This window comes from Juglans regia, chromosome 6 (genome assembly GCF_001411555.2).
Source record: "Juglans regia cultivar Chandler chromosome 6, Walnut 2.0, whole genome shotgun sequence".
In the NCBI taxonomy this organism is placed as follows: domain Eukaryota; kingdom Viridiplantae; phylum Streptophyta; class Magnoliopsida; order Fagales; family Juglandaceae; genus Juglans; species Juglans regia.
Genome location: NC_049906.1, coordinates 23,639,198 through 23,655,654, shown reverse-complemented (window position 1 = coordinate 23,655,654; position 16,457 = coordinate 23,639,198). Strand labels below are relative to the sequence as shown.

General features: G+C 38.0%; 2 protein-coding genes across 2 annotated transcripts; both read left to right on the top strand.

The window, feature by feature from the left end:
- Window positions 1-4,216: 4,216 nt before the first annotated feature.
- Window positions 4,217-6,018, top strand: LOC108993911 (organic cation/carnitine transporter 3-like). The gene has a single exon (XM_018968964.2). It carries the CDS (start codon window positions 4,306-4,308, stop codon window positions 5,902-5,904), a length of 1,599 nt encoding a protein of 532 aa, XP_018824509.2. The 5' UTR covers window positions 4,217-4,305; the 3' UTR covers window positions 5,905-6,018.
- A 9,771-nt stretch (window positions 6,019-15,789) lies between these two features.
- Window positions 15,790-16,215, top strand: LOC118348647. Its single transcript, XM_035690706.1, has one exon. It carries the CDS (start codon window positions 15,790-15,792, stop codon window positions 16,213-16,215), a length of 426 nt encoding a protein of 141 aa, XP_035546599.1.
- Window positions 16,216-16,457: the final 242 nt, after the last annotated feature.

The following is a 16,457-nucleotide window of genomic DNA, read 5'->3' as shown; positions in this document are numbered from 1 at the left end:
AGGGACAGCCCAACCTCCCTCACGGCGAAGCGTGGGTCTAGCCTCTCGATTGCCAGACTAATTTACCTTCTCATTGAGAGTCAACAGCCAAGAAAGGTCATAGATCGCCCGACCTCCCTCACGGCGAAGCATGGGTCCAGCCACTCGGCTGCCCGACTACTTTACCTTCCCGTCGAGGGTCAACATGCGAGTCTAGTCTTATGACTGCCCGACCTCCCTCACGGCGAAGCGCGGATCCAGTCTTTGGCTACTCGACTTTACCACCTCCTTCAAGATGAGTCGATAGGCGGGAAAGGTCAGGGACTACCCTACCTCCCTCAAGACGAAGTGCGGGTTCAACTTCTCGGTTGCTCGACTACTTTTCCTTCCCATCGAGGGTCAACAAGCGGGTCTAGTGTTATGGCTGCCCAACCTCCCTCATGGCGAAGCGCGGGTCTAGTCTTTCGGCTGTCCGACTTTACCACCTCCTTTAGGAAGATTCGATAGGAGGGAAAGGTTGGGGACAATCTGACCTCCTAGGCATCTGATAGGTGAGAGAGCCACTTGACTGCTCGATCATGCTCACACCTAACGCGGTCAAGCCAGCCTTCTGCTTATCTCGCCAAGACGAGCTCCATGCTCACACCTAATGCAGTCGAGCTAAGCTCCCGCTTATCTTGCCAAGACGAGCTCCGTGCTACCACCTAACGCGATCGAGCCAGCCTACAGCTTATCTTGCCAAGACAAGCTCTGGGTTCCACCTACTGCGGTCAAGATAGCCTCCCACTTATCTCAACAAGATGAGCTTCGTGCTCACACCAAATGCGGGAACCCATCTTCCGCCTAGCTTTGCGCTCAGAAATCTTTATTACTTTGCACAAGTAAAACTGAAAACCAGGGACCCGCTCCCAGAACCTATTTTTCTACGAACTATCTCTGTTCAATATTTTATCTTATAGATTCTCAATGCCTTCTTTTGGAGCAAATTTTCTTTAAAAATCGCGAGCAACTGCAGGGGATAAAATATCACAGGCCCAATATGGCCTTCAAAGCCCAATCCAAGGGTGAGGTTCTCATCAGGAGGGAAGAAAGAGATAAGGAAGAAGGGGACAAAAGGCTGAGAAAGTAAAAATGTGACAGGAGGAAGAAGAAAAAGGGGGATGAGACATAAAGGAGAGGGGATGTGACATAAAGGAGGAGGGGCAGAGGATAAAACAAAGGGACCAAACGACTTCAAGGGGGACTTTTTCCAAACTGCTATTGGGACATCTCCTTCAGCTTCATCAACCTGACGATGAGAGCTCTAGAGAGAAGATCTCCAATAGAAAATAGGTCTCTAATCTCTATTGTATAGCGAGGATGAGAGGCTATGAGAGACTGTAAAACTATCATATTATAGTGGATTCTCCCTTCCCTAGACTCCCTAGACGTGGACATTATGTCGAACCACGTAAATTTATTTGTTTCCATCTCTTTTATTTTCTCTGCATTTATTTCTTATTCACTTTCATGGATGTATGCACGAACACTGCACAATCGCACCGGACCACTGCTGGGGGCTCCAAACCAAACTGATCGAGGCTCGAATTGTCATTGCGGGCCTAGAATGACTCTTTATTTCCTTCCAACTTGTGCAATTTTTCAGCATTAACATGTTATTTCTGTGATTTCATATCCAAATAATGAACACACGAGCCACAAATGTGATTTTTAATTGAATGTATCAGCAAAATCGGAAGGTGGGTGCAAACTAATGATTAGTGGTCTTTTGAGAATATAATGTGACAAAATAAGTAATTTGAATATAAAGTGCAAAAGGTACATGAATAGTTTGGGGGTGAAAAGTCTATTCTCTCTTATTATCTATTAATTAGGTCAACAGAGGCTGAAGAAATCTAGTGTTGGGTTTTAATGCATTTAAGATTTACTGCTTGGATTTTCAAATTTCAAAAAATAAAAGAAAGAAAATCAGTTTCACAAGTTACAATTTTTTCCTTCTATTAGGTTTCTTCTCAAAATACAACGCATATTTATATTGTACACAAAATATTATAAGTGTAAAAACAATGAAAAATTAATTAAAAACCAAATTAGAAGAGAACATGAGAGGGAATCTCCCTCCGGTCAGCACCGCGCGGTGGAGCCACAGATGGATGAGGCATACATCTTTTTCTGTGAAGGGAGATGATGGGAGAGACCGAGAGATCCCCACAACACACAACCTAATGATATGTTGTAGGACCGTGGTGGTGGCCGGACATTTACCAAACTCATCATGCCCTCCTCGATCCTACCTTTGCAATCGTACTTTGAAGATTGAGAATAATGGTTGAAAGGAGAAAAGAGTAGAAGGAAAGAGAGAGAAAAAACGGGTTCAAGAAAGCTGATGATTACTTTAGGTTGCATCCCAAGGAAGAGATAATATATTCAATTGAATAGTGATGTGATAAGCTTACTTTAGACACTGCGATCCATTATCTGGGAATGCATCATTCGATCCATTCCACGATGTTAAAATACTGTTAATTAATCAATAAATAGTGATGCATGTGATAAGCTTACTATTTATTTAATTTGAGTTTGATCATGATCAGAACCACGTCGTACGACAGATATTGTTGCTACGTACTCCTCAGCATCCCATGGTTATGTCGTGTTTAATATAAAGTACTACTTTTATAGCAATTAATACTTATCATCATTATAAGTTTCATGTTCCATGCTTGCATCAGATCAGTCTTGAGCGCGACTTTATGGTAATTATAAAGGTTCAACGGTAACCGACACGAATTTCATGCATAGGAAAATCTTTTTAAACTAGAAAAATGATTTCTATAGTCTTAGCTAGGGTAGCTGAGTAAGTATCGTACATCCCTTTAAAAAAAAAATAATACTATTTAGTTGAATTTTTTGACGTAGCTAGCAGTACTGCCATGTGATACCATGTGAATTATTAGAAAAATTAAACATACAAATACAAAAGGGTAAGAGGAAACATCCTAGAGCTTCATTTTTTTTTTATTATTATTATTATTATTATTATTATTATTATTATTTGTATTTTTCTCTTTTCGTTTGAATAAATTTTTTTTTTTAATAAACCACGTGCATGTCATGAGTACGTGGTGATCCCATATCAAGATATAAGTCATCTTCCAGTTTGTCATCTTCAAGCATGCACGTTCTCTAATTAATTATATATATATGGTATATATATATATACATATATATATATAGAAGCAGCTAGCTGTTAAGTGATTGCCAAATGGAATTAATTAAATATATCATATCAATAAGTATATATAATTAGATCAGATGGAAAATTTAAAGATGAATATTCCCATAAATCTAATAATTAATTGGTAGTGCATCAAGAATTACTGTATGTATAATTCATGAGTAATGAAACCCGTGCATGCCCTATATAGACAAACAAAGACAAACCAGAACATATTGAAACTGTATATATAGTACTGAATATACTACCAGAACATGAGTACTAGCTCATGATGACTTGTCTTCATTATGATGAATGAGGAAAATGATTTACCAAAATAATGGAAGTTTCAATGATAGCTATAGGACAAAATTAGTATTTCTGATTAGAAATCCTACAGATTTGTCTTCATCTCCTTCATCAGATTTGTCTTCTTCTTCCACTATTGCTCCGCATTCTACAGATTCATCTGCTTCTACAATCCCTATTCAACAATCCACAAGATTAAGAAAACCACTAAGCTATTTGCAAGATTATCACAGTCAGCTGGCTTCTCATCCCTCATCTCAATCTGTTTAATTCCTTGGCAGTAAGCCTTCACTTATCAAATTCTCACCCTCTGATATCATGAAAAAATTCCAGAACAATTACAATGTTTTGATATCATGACAAAAGAAGAATTCTGCCATAATGCCGTTTGGAGATTGAATTACAAATATATATAACGACTATGTCATATATATATATATATATATATATAGTTCATGAATATCCCTAGATCTGCCACGGAATCTCCAATAACAGTAAAAATAATATGACATTGCGTTGCCAATTTATATATTAATGTTTTCTAATATATATATATATATATATTTGTATATATCCAAAGTTTGGCTTACGTACGTACTTAAACTCATGCTACACATGATCATGGTGTACAACGAGGCATATATACCCTAGTACTGCTTAACCTCTTGCAAACTAATTAAATAACCAGACGACCAATCCGCAGCTAGCCCAACACATCAATTATATATACATATAAAACCTTCAGTGCTCACTCGCTCTCTCACCAGATCTGCCTTAACAAATATAAATTTGGTACTCAAATGGCCGATTCAACTCCTCTGATCTCTCAAGTCGACTCGGCCGAGTCTGACATTAACGCCCTTATACCACGCCTAGAGAAACACCTCCCATCCCTTGATTCAAATATAGAACGGTGCATCGGAGATTTCGGATGGTCACAATTCATTCAATCTGTATTTGTATCCATGGCATGGATCTTCGATGCGCAGCAAACATTCATAAGTATCTTCACTGATGCACACCCAACATGGCACTGTACTACTCACCTCGGGGACGAGTCATGCAACTCGGTCTCCAACATCTGTCATCTTCCCAAGAATTCATGGTCCTGGGATTGGCCTCTTCACACTTCAATTATCTCCGACTGGAGCTTGGAGTGCACTTCCTCCATTCTCACTGGCCTCCCCGCTTCTTCCTTCTTCATGGGTTGCCTTGTGGGTGGATTCGTTCTTGCCTCCCTAGCTGACTCCTCACTCGGTCGCAAAAACATGCTCTTTCTCTCATGCCTCATGATGTCTCTATCTTCAATGCTAACTGTTTTCTCAGCTAACATATGGATTTACTCTGCTTTAAGATTCCTTTGCGGTTTTTTCCGTTCAACAATCGGAACTTGCGCACTTGTGTTGACAACTGAGCTTGTGGGGAAGAAGTGGCGTGGCCAGGTTGGGGTCATAGGATTCTTTTGCTTCACTTTAGGGGTTTTATCACTCCCAGCTATGGCTTATATGAACAGAGGTTCTTCATGGAGATCTCTTTATCTATGGACTTCTATCCCAGCACTCTTCTATGCCATTTTAGTCCACTTCTTTGTTCGTGAGTCTCCCAGATGGCTACTTGTGCGTGGACGTGAAGAAGAAGCAATGGCCACATTAAAAAGTATTACTTCTTTTAACCCTAGTACCAGCTCAACCTGGGATTTTTCCAGATCAGTGTCTTTGGATCCAAAAGAAACGGGCAACCCTAATCTTTACTCAGCTTTCAAGATCTTGCTGCAGAAAAGATGGGCTTTTCGAAGGCTATCTGCCGTTATGGTGATAGGATTTGGCGTTGGATTGGTCTACTATGGCATGCCATTAGGTCTCGGAAACTTGGAATTCAACCTCTATCTGAGCGTCACATTCAATGCCCTTTCCGAGCTGCCATCTTCATTGTTCACTTTCTTTCTCATCGGAAAGTTGAACCGAAAAAGTTCAGTCCTAGTTTTCACCACCATTAGTGGGGTTTGTAGCATCTTGTGCGTTCTGAAAGGAAAGGTATGGACAAGATTGCAGATTGCGCTTGAGTTGGTATCATTTTTGAGCGCCTGCACTGCGTTTAACATATTGCTCATATTCACAATAGAGATGTTTCCGACATGCGTGAGGAACTCAGCTATGTCGTTGGTGAGGCAAGCACTGGTGCTTGGAGGGGTGTTGTGTCCGATGCTGGTGGCTGTGGGGAGAGAAGATGGATTTACATCGTATGGGGTGTTTGGGATTGTCATAGGATGTTGTGGGATGTTTGCAGTGTGTTTGCCGGAGACAAGGGGTAGGGCACTTTGTGATACAATGGAGGAGGAAGAGCAGAAGTACTTAAGAGAAAGTTGTCGTCAATCATGGGGATGCAAGTCTGAGTCTTGATCAAGCCAAGGTTTTAGTAATTTCATGGTAATTCTGATCAGTGTATGGAGTAATTTTTGAATTTTTATGTTCCAGAATATGACTTTTATTTAATAAGATTGGACGTTGTGCGCTGTTCTGTTTTCTTTAATTTTTTTTTTTTTTTCAAAAAATAGACTTTAATGTGTATATATATACATATATATATATATATAAATTCTATTTGCAGCTCTCATTGTACTGTATGTGCAAGCCTTTTATTAAATAGAAAAAAGTATAATTTTGATAAGAATGTTATTTTAATTTAAAAAAAAATTAAAGATAACATTAACTAAACTTACAATACAGTCCTCATTTGGAGACTGTACGTAGCATTGCTCATATATATATATTATCATGCATGACCTTCTCAAACTAATTTGTCTAACAATTACCAATATGAATAATTCTTCTCATCAGTCAGTATTTATTATCTCACATCTTATAAAATAAAATTACTAGATATAAATATAAAGTGTAGGAATGAATAATAACTGATATATAAGAAAACCGTAGGGAGTAAAAACAATCAGCAAACAAAGTTGGCAATAGAGTAAAAATATTTGAAAAATCATGAGAGCCAAGCTGCAGGTATATATAGAGCCAAAAAGTCAAACAAAACCTATTAAACAAAATAATTGGGCTTAATTAGATTCATGATCGAGTTAAAGTTTAAATATATAATCTCCGACTATAACTTATAAGCAATCGATTCTATCAAATATATCAAAATAATAATCTGTTTAAAAAAAATGATAATTAGGGAACAAGCTGTATGAAAATATCTAAATCATGAATTAATTCACAAAACTCATGTTCTTGGCCATATAAGTAGTACTGTACAGCAATCTATGATTTCATGTAAAAAAAAAATCATTGACTTCATATGATACAATAACAAATGCTTTAGGCTGCATTTGGATATTTAGATGATCTCAGACATTTTGTAAATAATAATGAAAAAAATAGTGAACTAATGATATAATATTGAATAGTAGTAAAAAGTAGATAAAAAATAATAATAAAATAATGAATACGTATACTGATAGTAGTGGAGTATTCTGATAATACTGATCTACTACCCAAACTAGCCCTTAGTGTTTAGACACCTAATAAGGAAGAGATTTTTGATAATGTAACCGGTGGTGAGTATATATTTTTGTAACGCCCCGTCCCCGAGAGTCCGGAGAGTTAACTCATATAACCTGATAATCAACTCTAACAAGGCTAGAGTATTTCCAAATTCAAGGATATATATATTTTCCCAAACCTCAAATCAAACGTAAATACTTCAATTAAATAAACCATATAAACTCATCTATCCAATTTTCAATCCAGCAACTCAAATAAAACCAACTCTTCTTCATGTCTCAAATAACAAACTAGAAATAATGAAACATTAACATAAGTCTCTATAAACCGTCTAAATCCATTGAAGCAAACTTAAGAAATATAAATAACTTCCAACATCAACATTAATACCACGAAATACCCAACAACCATTCACTGCTAATCTTCTCCATAAACTCTAATACTGATCATCAGCTGAACCATCAATGTCATCTGAAATATTATGGAGATAAGGGGAGGTGAGTTATCAACAACTCAGTAAGCAGAAAACATATACCAGTGTATAAACATGAGCATTTATAGAAATCTGAATGCAGAACAAAACATTTTCATTTTTAGAGTGCGGAAGCAGAACATGTTATCAAAATATCAGAGCGAAGATTTAGAAATAATTTCATTCAAAATATTCTTTGGCATAACATAAAAGATCATCATCATCATCAGAACATCATATCAGAACAGAGGCCATGTATAATCCCCGTGGTAGGATTGTGCATCTGCGGATAGCCAAGTAGAACATAAAACACTTTGTCACCAAGGTATGCACTCAAAACAGAGACCACTACTATAACCCGTGGCAGGGCCGTTTCCACTATTATTACCCATGGTTGGGCCGTATCCACTATTATAACCCATGGTTGGGCCGTATGCCACTATTATCACCCGTGGCAGGACCGTAACTGAACAGAACAGAAACAGAATCAAATTCAGAATCAGAGAGTCATGCAAAAGGTTTTCAGAAATCACGTCTCTTCCAAACAGTGTACTGAACAAAAATCTTCGGAACAGAACAAAATCATATCACAACATAATTTATGCACAAATTTCATATTCGCTCTCATTTTCAAAGTTCAGAAACAAAATATCAAAAATAAGCTCATGTTTACACCAGTCATGACAGAAAATACGTTCTTCTTAAACAGAATCTCATGAGTAATGCAGAACAAATATCTGAGGTTGTTTTTAAATTTCTTTTCATAGTAGAACATGCACATTTTCCAAAAAGGACCTCAGTTCATTTTATTTAATGCAAATTCTAGCATAGGAACCCCGCTTACCTGGACTTCTTAGCTTTTCAGAAATTTCCTCAAAATGTCGATAATTAACAATCGTCATCTATCAAATAATCAAGTAATTCCCGTAAATTTTCAATCAATCACGTATTTCATATTTAAACCTAAGAACCTATTTAAATCCTCAAAACCTAGAATTCTAATAATTCCTATAATACCACCATTATCTAAAATCACCAATATCCACTTAGTCGAATCCGTACCGAATAAGAGATTTAATCGAGCAAATATTTAGGCATTTGCGGAATTCAATAAAAAGTAATCTTCAAAAATATCTAAAGTACCAACAATATATTATAAATTAATAAAATATTTAGACTACTTTAAAAGTCTTATAAAATACGCCATGCAAAACTCCTCAAAAAAATTAGAGTTTTTGTTAACAATATTGTTAAAATATTTTCTACACAAAAATAATGCTTTATGAGACTTAAACCCAAAACTCATTTTAACCTAACAACAAAAATAAATAAATAGGTAAATGCCCTTCATCCGAAACACATTTCAGTAAAAAAAACACCAACTTAGTTGATGTTTTAAACAAACGGGCGAAACGGTAAAAATATTCTTCTCCTACCAGTTACTCGAGACAACCACAACTTCCTTTTTAAGTAACTGTTATAACAGCAAAAACTAAAATCAGAAGAGGCAAAAATGCGAGTGACGGTAGGGACATACTCACGAGAAAGAAACTCGAGGCAGCAGCACCGTGGGAGTGCGACAGACGCTGGACAGAGGTGGTGATGACTTTCCTCGACGGCGTCTCACGGGAAGAGAGGGAGAGAGAGCTGAAACCGAGAGAGAGAGAGAGAGAGAGAGACGGTGAGAGAACGAGAGAGACCGAAAGGAAAGGACCCTCAACCAGAAGTGGCGCGAGCTTACCGTGGGAAGACTGAGGCAGCGTGCGGAGGACTGGGGTGGGGGAAAGTCCTCGCCGGTAGTTTCTGTGGAGGCACAGCGCGATGAAGCTCTCGGTGGGGGGTGATTGCAGCGGCTGTAGGTTGCTCTATTTTGGATAGTTAAAACAGAGGATTTTCGGGCTGGTAATGGAGGCGTTAGGAGGTGGCTTCGTGGCTATTTTCGGGCTGGTAATGGAGGCGTTGGGGGGTGGCTTCGTGGCTGAGGTTCTGCGTGGACTGGGTCCGGGGAGTGGCGACTCGCTGCCTGGGCTGGTGCTCTATTTTTCGGAGGTACAACCGAGATGGTGTTTACACGGAGAGGGTGGTGGCGCCCGGCTTGAGTGGTGGTCTTTGTGTGGTTGTCGTTCCGTGTGCGTGAAACAAAGGTTGGGCAATGCAGGGTGGTGAACTAGCTAGAGGGCGAGCGCTGTTTGCCAAGAGGAGAAGAAAAAAAATATATACTGGGTTGAGGTTTCGCGTAGGAGGGCAGCAGCGGAAGCATCCTTCGAATACGTACAAATATAAATATATAAGTGGAGAAACAAGAAAAGAAAACCCTAGAGAGCCGAGAGAGGGACGTGCGCGCGGACGTGCCGTGAGTGTGCATGGAGTGGGTGAGAGGAACACTACGGGAGTAAAGAAAAAAAATATATATATCAAGCTCCAATAAATAAATAAATAAATAAAATCTAAAGTCCAACCATACCAATTTTGGGTCCGGGTGTTACAATTTTGCAGATCAGTGAGAACTCCAAAATGCTTATCTTGACAAGTCAATTAGAGATGAGCATAGGATCTGTAGCACTCGGGCTCTAAGCCCAGTTTCCGTTGAAGCCCAACTCATTTTCACGAAGCCCAGCCCACGACTTGTCAACACTTGAAGGGAGACTCCAATGGCGTCGTTTTGGTGAGTCTCCTTCTTCCATCCTTGTTTTCTTTTTCCCCCGATGGTTTCTTTCCTTCCTAGCTGCTCTGTTTTCTTGAAAACTTCTCCATTTCGTGTGCCTCTTCCCACGTTTTCTAAGGTTAATTTCAGTTTCTCTCACGGAAATTTTTCTTCACCACTTTTGAACTACTCAACGCTTCCTTTACACAGATTTTCTTGGTCTAATCCCTGGTTGGCGCTGCCTCCTCTCTGCGGGTCCTCAAAGCCTCGTCGCCGCTGGCTGTTTCCAAAAAGGTGAGCCATCTCTTTCTTTTTCCCTCTCGCTCTGTTTTCCCTTTGCTTCACAGGCGTTTTCATGAGTTTTCTTTGGGTTTTTGGCACGATGCAGCAACTTCGTGGGTCTCGAAATCTTGTGCCGTTGTCGAGTTCCCTCTCTGAAGTTTTTCTTTTTGGTAATCATCCCTCCCATTCACTGATCTCACTTCTAAATTTTTGTTCTATCCTCTGTAATTGCACACACACTGACATTCTTTCATTATATTTTTTTTTCTTTGGTTGTTTTTCACGCACACACCCACTCTGTTTTGGTTTGTCGTGCACACACTCTGACCCTGTAACGCCCCGTCCCCGAGGATCCGGAGAGTTAACTCATATCACTTAAAAATCATTTTCCTTCCACATAGTACATATTCTAATTTTTTTCTCTATCGCACAAAATACTCATATATTTACATCAATTACTCCAGAATAACTATTCTAAGACAATACAAAATTTAATATAAACATCAATCTCCCAACAAATCACATCATCAGAGCACAGCAAGCTTATTGAATGAAAATCCTCAATACCCATATAAACCTTCTATGCTTAAACCATCATTCTTAACTCTTCTCACCCATGCTCCATATCCTTGATCCTCAGCTGAAACATTCAAATCATCTAAAAAATATTGTGGAGATAAGGGGTGAGTTATCAACAACTCAGTAAGCAGAGAACATATACTAGCATGTAAACATGAGCATTTTCAGAAAGTTCAATATGCAAAAACAAAATATTTTATTTTTATATGTAGATCTCAGAAAACGTGTTATCAGAAAATCAGAGCGATTTTTCAAACATTTCATACTCAAGTCAACAATTCATATTTGAGGATCCATTTCATATTCAAAAACGCTTTGGCATAACATAACTGAACATCTTCATCTTATCATATCATATCATATACCATGTTTAACCCCCGTGGTAGGGTTGTGTTATCCCCGGTGGCCAAACCAGGCAGTATCATGTGGTGAACTTCTCCTTTTTCAATCTCGAAGCCCCGAGTGTGCAGACAGGAAAGAACATGTAAAAAGACCACTTTGTTTCCAAAGTGGGTGCACTCTATCATATCATGGTGGTACCAACCATATCACGTGAACCAGTATCATCATATCAGAACCATATTCAGAACAGATAAGTATGCCAAAGTTTTAACATATCCATATCATATCAAAACACGTGCGAAACATATTCATATCGTTTCCATTTGATCAAAAACAGATCCAAATCACATGCATAAAAATCTCAATGATATCATATTCGCTCTTTTGCATATTTCAGAAATATGTCAAATATTGCTCATGTCTACACCATGCATGTCAGAAAATATTTTCTCTTTTTAGTACAGGTTTCATGAGTGATGCAAATAAACGACCGAGGTTGATTTTTCTCAAGTTTTCATTTCATCACAAAATATGTAAAGTTTTCAGAAAGTCAACCTCAGTCTCAATAATCCGTACAAAACCTAGCATAGGAACCCCGCTTACCTGGACGACTTAACTTTTCCAGAATTTTACTCAAATATGTTGGGTCGACTATAACTCGTCACCTATAAAGATAATCACGTAATTTCCGTAAGTTTCCAATCAATAATGTATTTCGATATTTAAGCCTAAGCTTCTTAAATAACCTATTTTAAATTTCTCAAAACTTAAAACCTTCATAATCCCAAAATATATCATCACTTCCTAAATTCACCAATATCCGCCACAACCCACGTCATACACATAACACCAATATTTAATCCCGAACCGCCAACAAATCTCATAGTCTAAACCAACCATGCTAACAACTCCATCGCCCAATCCAATCAATCTCGCTTACTCCTTGGACTCAGTTCGGCAAAACCAATCAGCAATTAAATACAGTGTAATGTGCTAGTGCAAAAAAATACCTTAAATTCACGAGAATTCTTTGGAAAATACTTACAATGCTATATAATAATTTCTGGAGAATCACTGAGGCGCAAGAAGTGGAAAAACAGCTACGGAACAGTGCAAAATACACTGTGGCCGTGGGTCACAGATACCCACTTTTCAACGTGTGCAAATGAAGATCCGAGATTGATAGGGTAGGGCCTAGGGATGTCGGTGAAGCTAGTGGTGGTGATGGTTGGCAGTGGGTGGCGACGCAAAGGGTGGTTTAAGGCCAAACATATCCAAAACGAAAATATTGATGATGGGGCTTCACCGGTGACAGATCGGAAGTGGGGTTGGGTCCATTGGGTTGCTAGGAGGTCGATGATGATGTGGTGAGAAGATGGTGGCCGGAGGTGGCACGACGGTGCCGCGCGAGCGAAGAGAAGGTTGCGGCTTCGTGTGGCGCGTGGGGGCTAACGGTGGCGCGGTTGGGGCTAAAATTGGAGGGTGGTGGTCGCCGGCAGCTGGGGAAGCTGGGGAGCAGGGCGGTGTCGCGCACGACAGCGCGACGTGGCGGGGCTAGGTGGACAAAGAATAACGCACGGGAGAGAGGGAGGGGCTGGGTCGCACGGGAAGAACCAGGAAGAAAGAAAAGAAAAGAAAGAAAAGAAAAGAAGAAAAAGAAAAAGGAAGAAAAAAAGAGGAAAGAGAAAATGTAGAGAAGAAATGAGGTCCAATCCTCACATCTTGGATCACAAAAATGATCTAACAGAAACGATTTTAAAACAGCAAGTGAAATAAAATAATTCAAATGAAGTGATTAAAATGAAAATAAACAATTATACCCGATAATAAGTTAATTTAATTTGAGAAGAAATTTAAACACATAATAATAATTAATTTAGAGAAAGCACTTCAAAAATAAATTTTGTAAACTAAAAAAAATCATAAAAAATATTCTAATTAAAAATCCAATAATTTTAAAACAAGAGAATAAATTTTGAATCAATAAAAATAATTTCTTCATTAAAAATACCCTAAAATACAGGGTGTTACAGACCCCTCCACTCTTCTTTTTGTAGACCACTATCTCTTTCACTAGAGATCTCTGTGAACTTTGGGCCCAGACTTCAGTGGGTACACCCTTTCGAAGTGATTCGAATTTTGGTGACTATTTTAAGTAAGTTACTTTCGAAACTGTTGGTAGCTTTGGATGTTATGGTTGGATTGTGAATTATGGTAAAGTATTGTTGATATGGTTGTAACGTTGGTTGGAATTGCACTATCGCAGTAAGCTTTTGAGAATTTATTTCCTATGTAATTTATGGTATTTAGGTGTTTCATCTGTTGGGGTGTGGTTGCTTATGTTGGAAGTTTTGAAATTGAGGAGTATGATTATTTGGACGGTTTTGTGAGACTGTTTTGGGCTAACAATTGGGACTGTCTAGTGTAAATTTTTGGATTACTTTTAGGTTGGTCTGGTTGGGTTAAGTGGCTGTGGGTGGAAATTACTTGGTGGTGCTAGAGTGAAAATATTGACGGCTGGAAGTGGGCTGTCTGGATTTACCTTGTGGAGAATTTTTAGACAAACATGAGACTGATTTAAGTTTTATAAATCGAGTTTAGTGGTATACCTGTTTGAATTATTAATCACGTGGTATACATTCATTGTTTTAGGTTGTGATACGGTTAAGGGACAGATCCAAGGCTTATTTTTGTACACGGAAGTCAGGTAAGCGGGGTTTATATACTAGTTTTGCATAAAAGAAATGAAATGAGGTTGGTTTTGAAAATAAACATGTTTGTTTTTGAAAAGAAATGATCTGATAACAACCTCAAATGTTTATTCTGCATATGCATAAATTCAATATAAGAGAAAGTATTTTTCTGTCATGACTGGTGTAGACATGAGCCAATTTTGTACATCTTGTTTCTGAACTATACAAAAGAGCGAATATGAAATCTAAAATTTGTGGTTATGAATAAATGAAAATATTTTGATTCTGCTTATTTCTAATATGTGAAGTGATCTAAAGCTATTCAATGTTTTGTTTTGATTTGATGTGTCATATGAAAACCTTCGCATGAAGTTCTGATTCTATATATGATTGTGATCTGATTCTGATGATATTTGTTCTGTTTTCTATTAAGGCGCAGCCACGGGTATAATGGTGGTTTATAACCCTACCACGGGGGTGAAACATGGAATATAGCCTAGCTACGGGTATAATGATGATTTATAACCCTACCACGGGGTGAAACATGGTATACGGCCCAACCATGGGTATAATGGTGGTTTATAACCCTACCACGGGGGTTAAATATGGTATTTGTCCCGATGTGATACTAAGAGGTGATATAATTATAATGTTTCAGTTTGAATATGCTAGTGGATTTTCTTTTTTGGGGTATAAGTTTGTCTTTCTAGAAATTTCGCTATGATGTTTTGCACCAAATTTTGGTTTAAGCACTTCGAAAGTAAAATAGGTTGTTTCTATATTATGAAAGAAAACGTTTTGTTTAGCATTTCAACGTTATAAATGCTCATGTTTACACGCTAGTATATGTTCTCTGCTTGCTGAGTTGTTGATAACTCACCCCTTACTCTTTATAATATTTGCAGATAACATTGATGGTTCAGTTGGGGATCAATATTAGAGTCTGTGGACAAGATTAGCTGTGAATAGATTGGATATCTCGCAATATTAGTATACCTGCTGGATATTATTTGTTTATTGTTGATTTCAATGGATTTAGATAGTTTATGGGACTTATGTCAATTTTTAGTTTATTATTTGAGACATGAAGAAAAATTGATATTTTATTTGGATTGTGATATTGAGGATTTAATATGTGAGTGTGTATGGTTTATTAATTGAAGTGCTTACGTTGTTTTGAAGATTTGGAAGGATATATTCTTAGTTTTGGAAATATATTGGTATTCTTGGAGTTGAAATTCAGGTTATGTGAGTTAACTCTCCGGACCCTTGGGGTCGGGACGTTACAGTTGGTATCAAAGACAGGTTTGAATTCTGCATACTATAAACCTTGGAGGTTTAGATATCGGTGGGTTCATGGGACGTAAAATTTCAGTATAGTAACTTGAGGACTATAAGGATGATCATATATCTAAGTTTGAGCTTCTAAGAACCTTATGATTGACTTTGATGGGAGTTGAGGTTTTAGATTTGACATATGTTAGGAATTGAATTCGTAACTTTGAGGTTTTGATTCGAATAATGTATGTGAGTATTAAGTGATGTCAGGCTTAAATAGTTATTTGATATATATACGTATTTGTGTTTATACGCATATTTTTATTTATTTATTTTATTTACTTAGTATATTTGCCTTTATTTATTTTAGAACGTTTTACCAAGTTTAAGCTTTTAGGATGGTAGCTCTTCGTCGAGTTCGAAGCCTTGAAGATTTGAATTAAAAGAACAATGACAGGGGTTGCACGTTTGAACAATTTAATCGAATGCATCCTCCCACCTTTGATGGAAGAGGCGATACGAATGCAGCGGAGGATTGGATTCAAGGTATTGAAGAAATATTCAGTATTTTGAAGTGTACAGATCAGCAGAAAGTTCGATTCGCAGCTTTGAAACTAACTGGAGAAGCGAAGAGATGGTGGAATTATGAAGAAGTCATTAGGGAAGCCAAGGGGACTAGAGTGATTGTTTGGGCTCAATTCAAGCATAATTTCTTTGATCGATTTTTCTCTAAGGCGGATAGGGAAGCTAGAGCTAGAGAGTTCATCAACTTGGTGCAAGGGACCATGACTGTGCGCCAATATGCTGCAAGGTTTGTGGAATTATCACGCTTCGCCACATACCTAATTCTTGATGAGGAGAGGAAGACCAGGAAGTTTGAAGAAGGTTTGAACTACAGGATTTATGAATGAGTGATGGTCCTACAAATTCAGAATTTTTCAGAATTAGTGCACATGGCGATGCTAGTCGAGCAGAATCTCAATAGGGGTGTTGAATTGCAAGAACAGATGAAAAGAGCTGCTCCACAAGGATTCTCTAATTTAGATCAAGGGCCATGGAAGAAGAGAAATGAGGGAAGCAGTTCAAGTCAGAGAGAGATGCAGGGAAATCATACCACTAACCTTTATAAGTTCTGTAATCGCATACACGTTAA

What these genes read in the sequence shown, in the direction of transcription:
- LOC118348647 (XM_035690706.1), top strand. Translation starts at nt 15,790, where the DNA reads ATGCATCCTCCCACCTTTGATGGAAGAGGCGATACGAATGCAGCGGAG.
- LOC108993911 (XM_018968964.2), top strand. Translation starts at nt 4,306, where the DNA reads ATGGCCGATTCAACTCCTCTGATCTCTCAAGTCGACTCGGCCGAGTCT.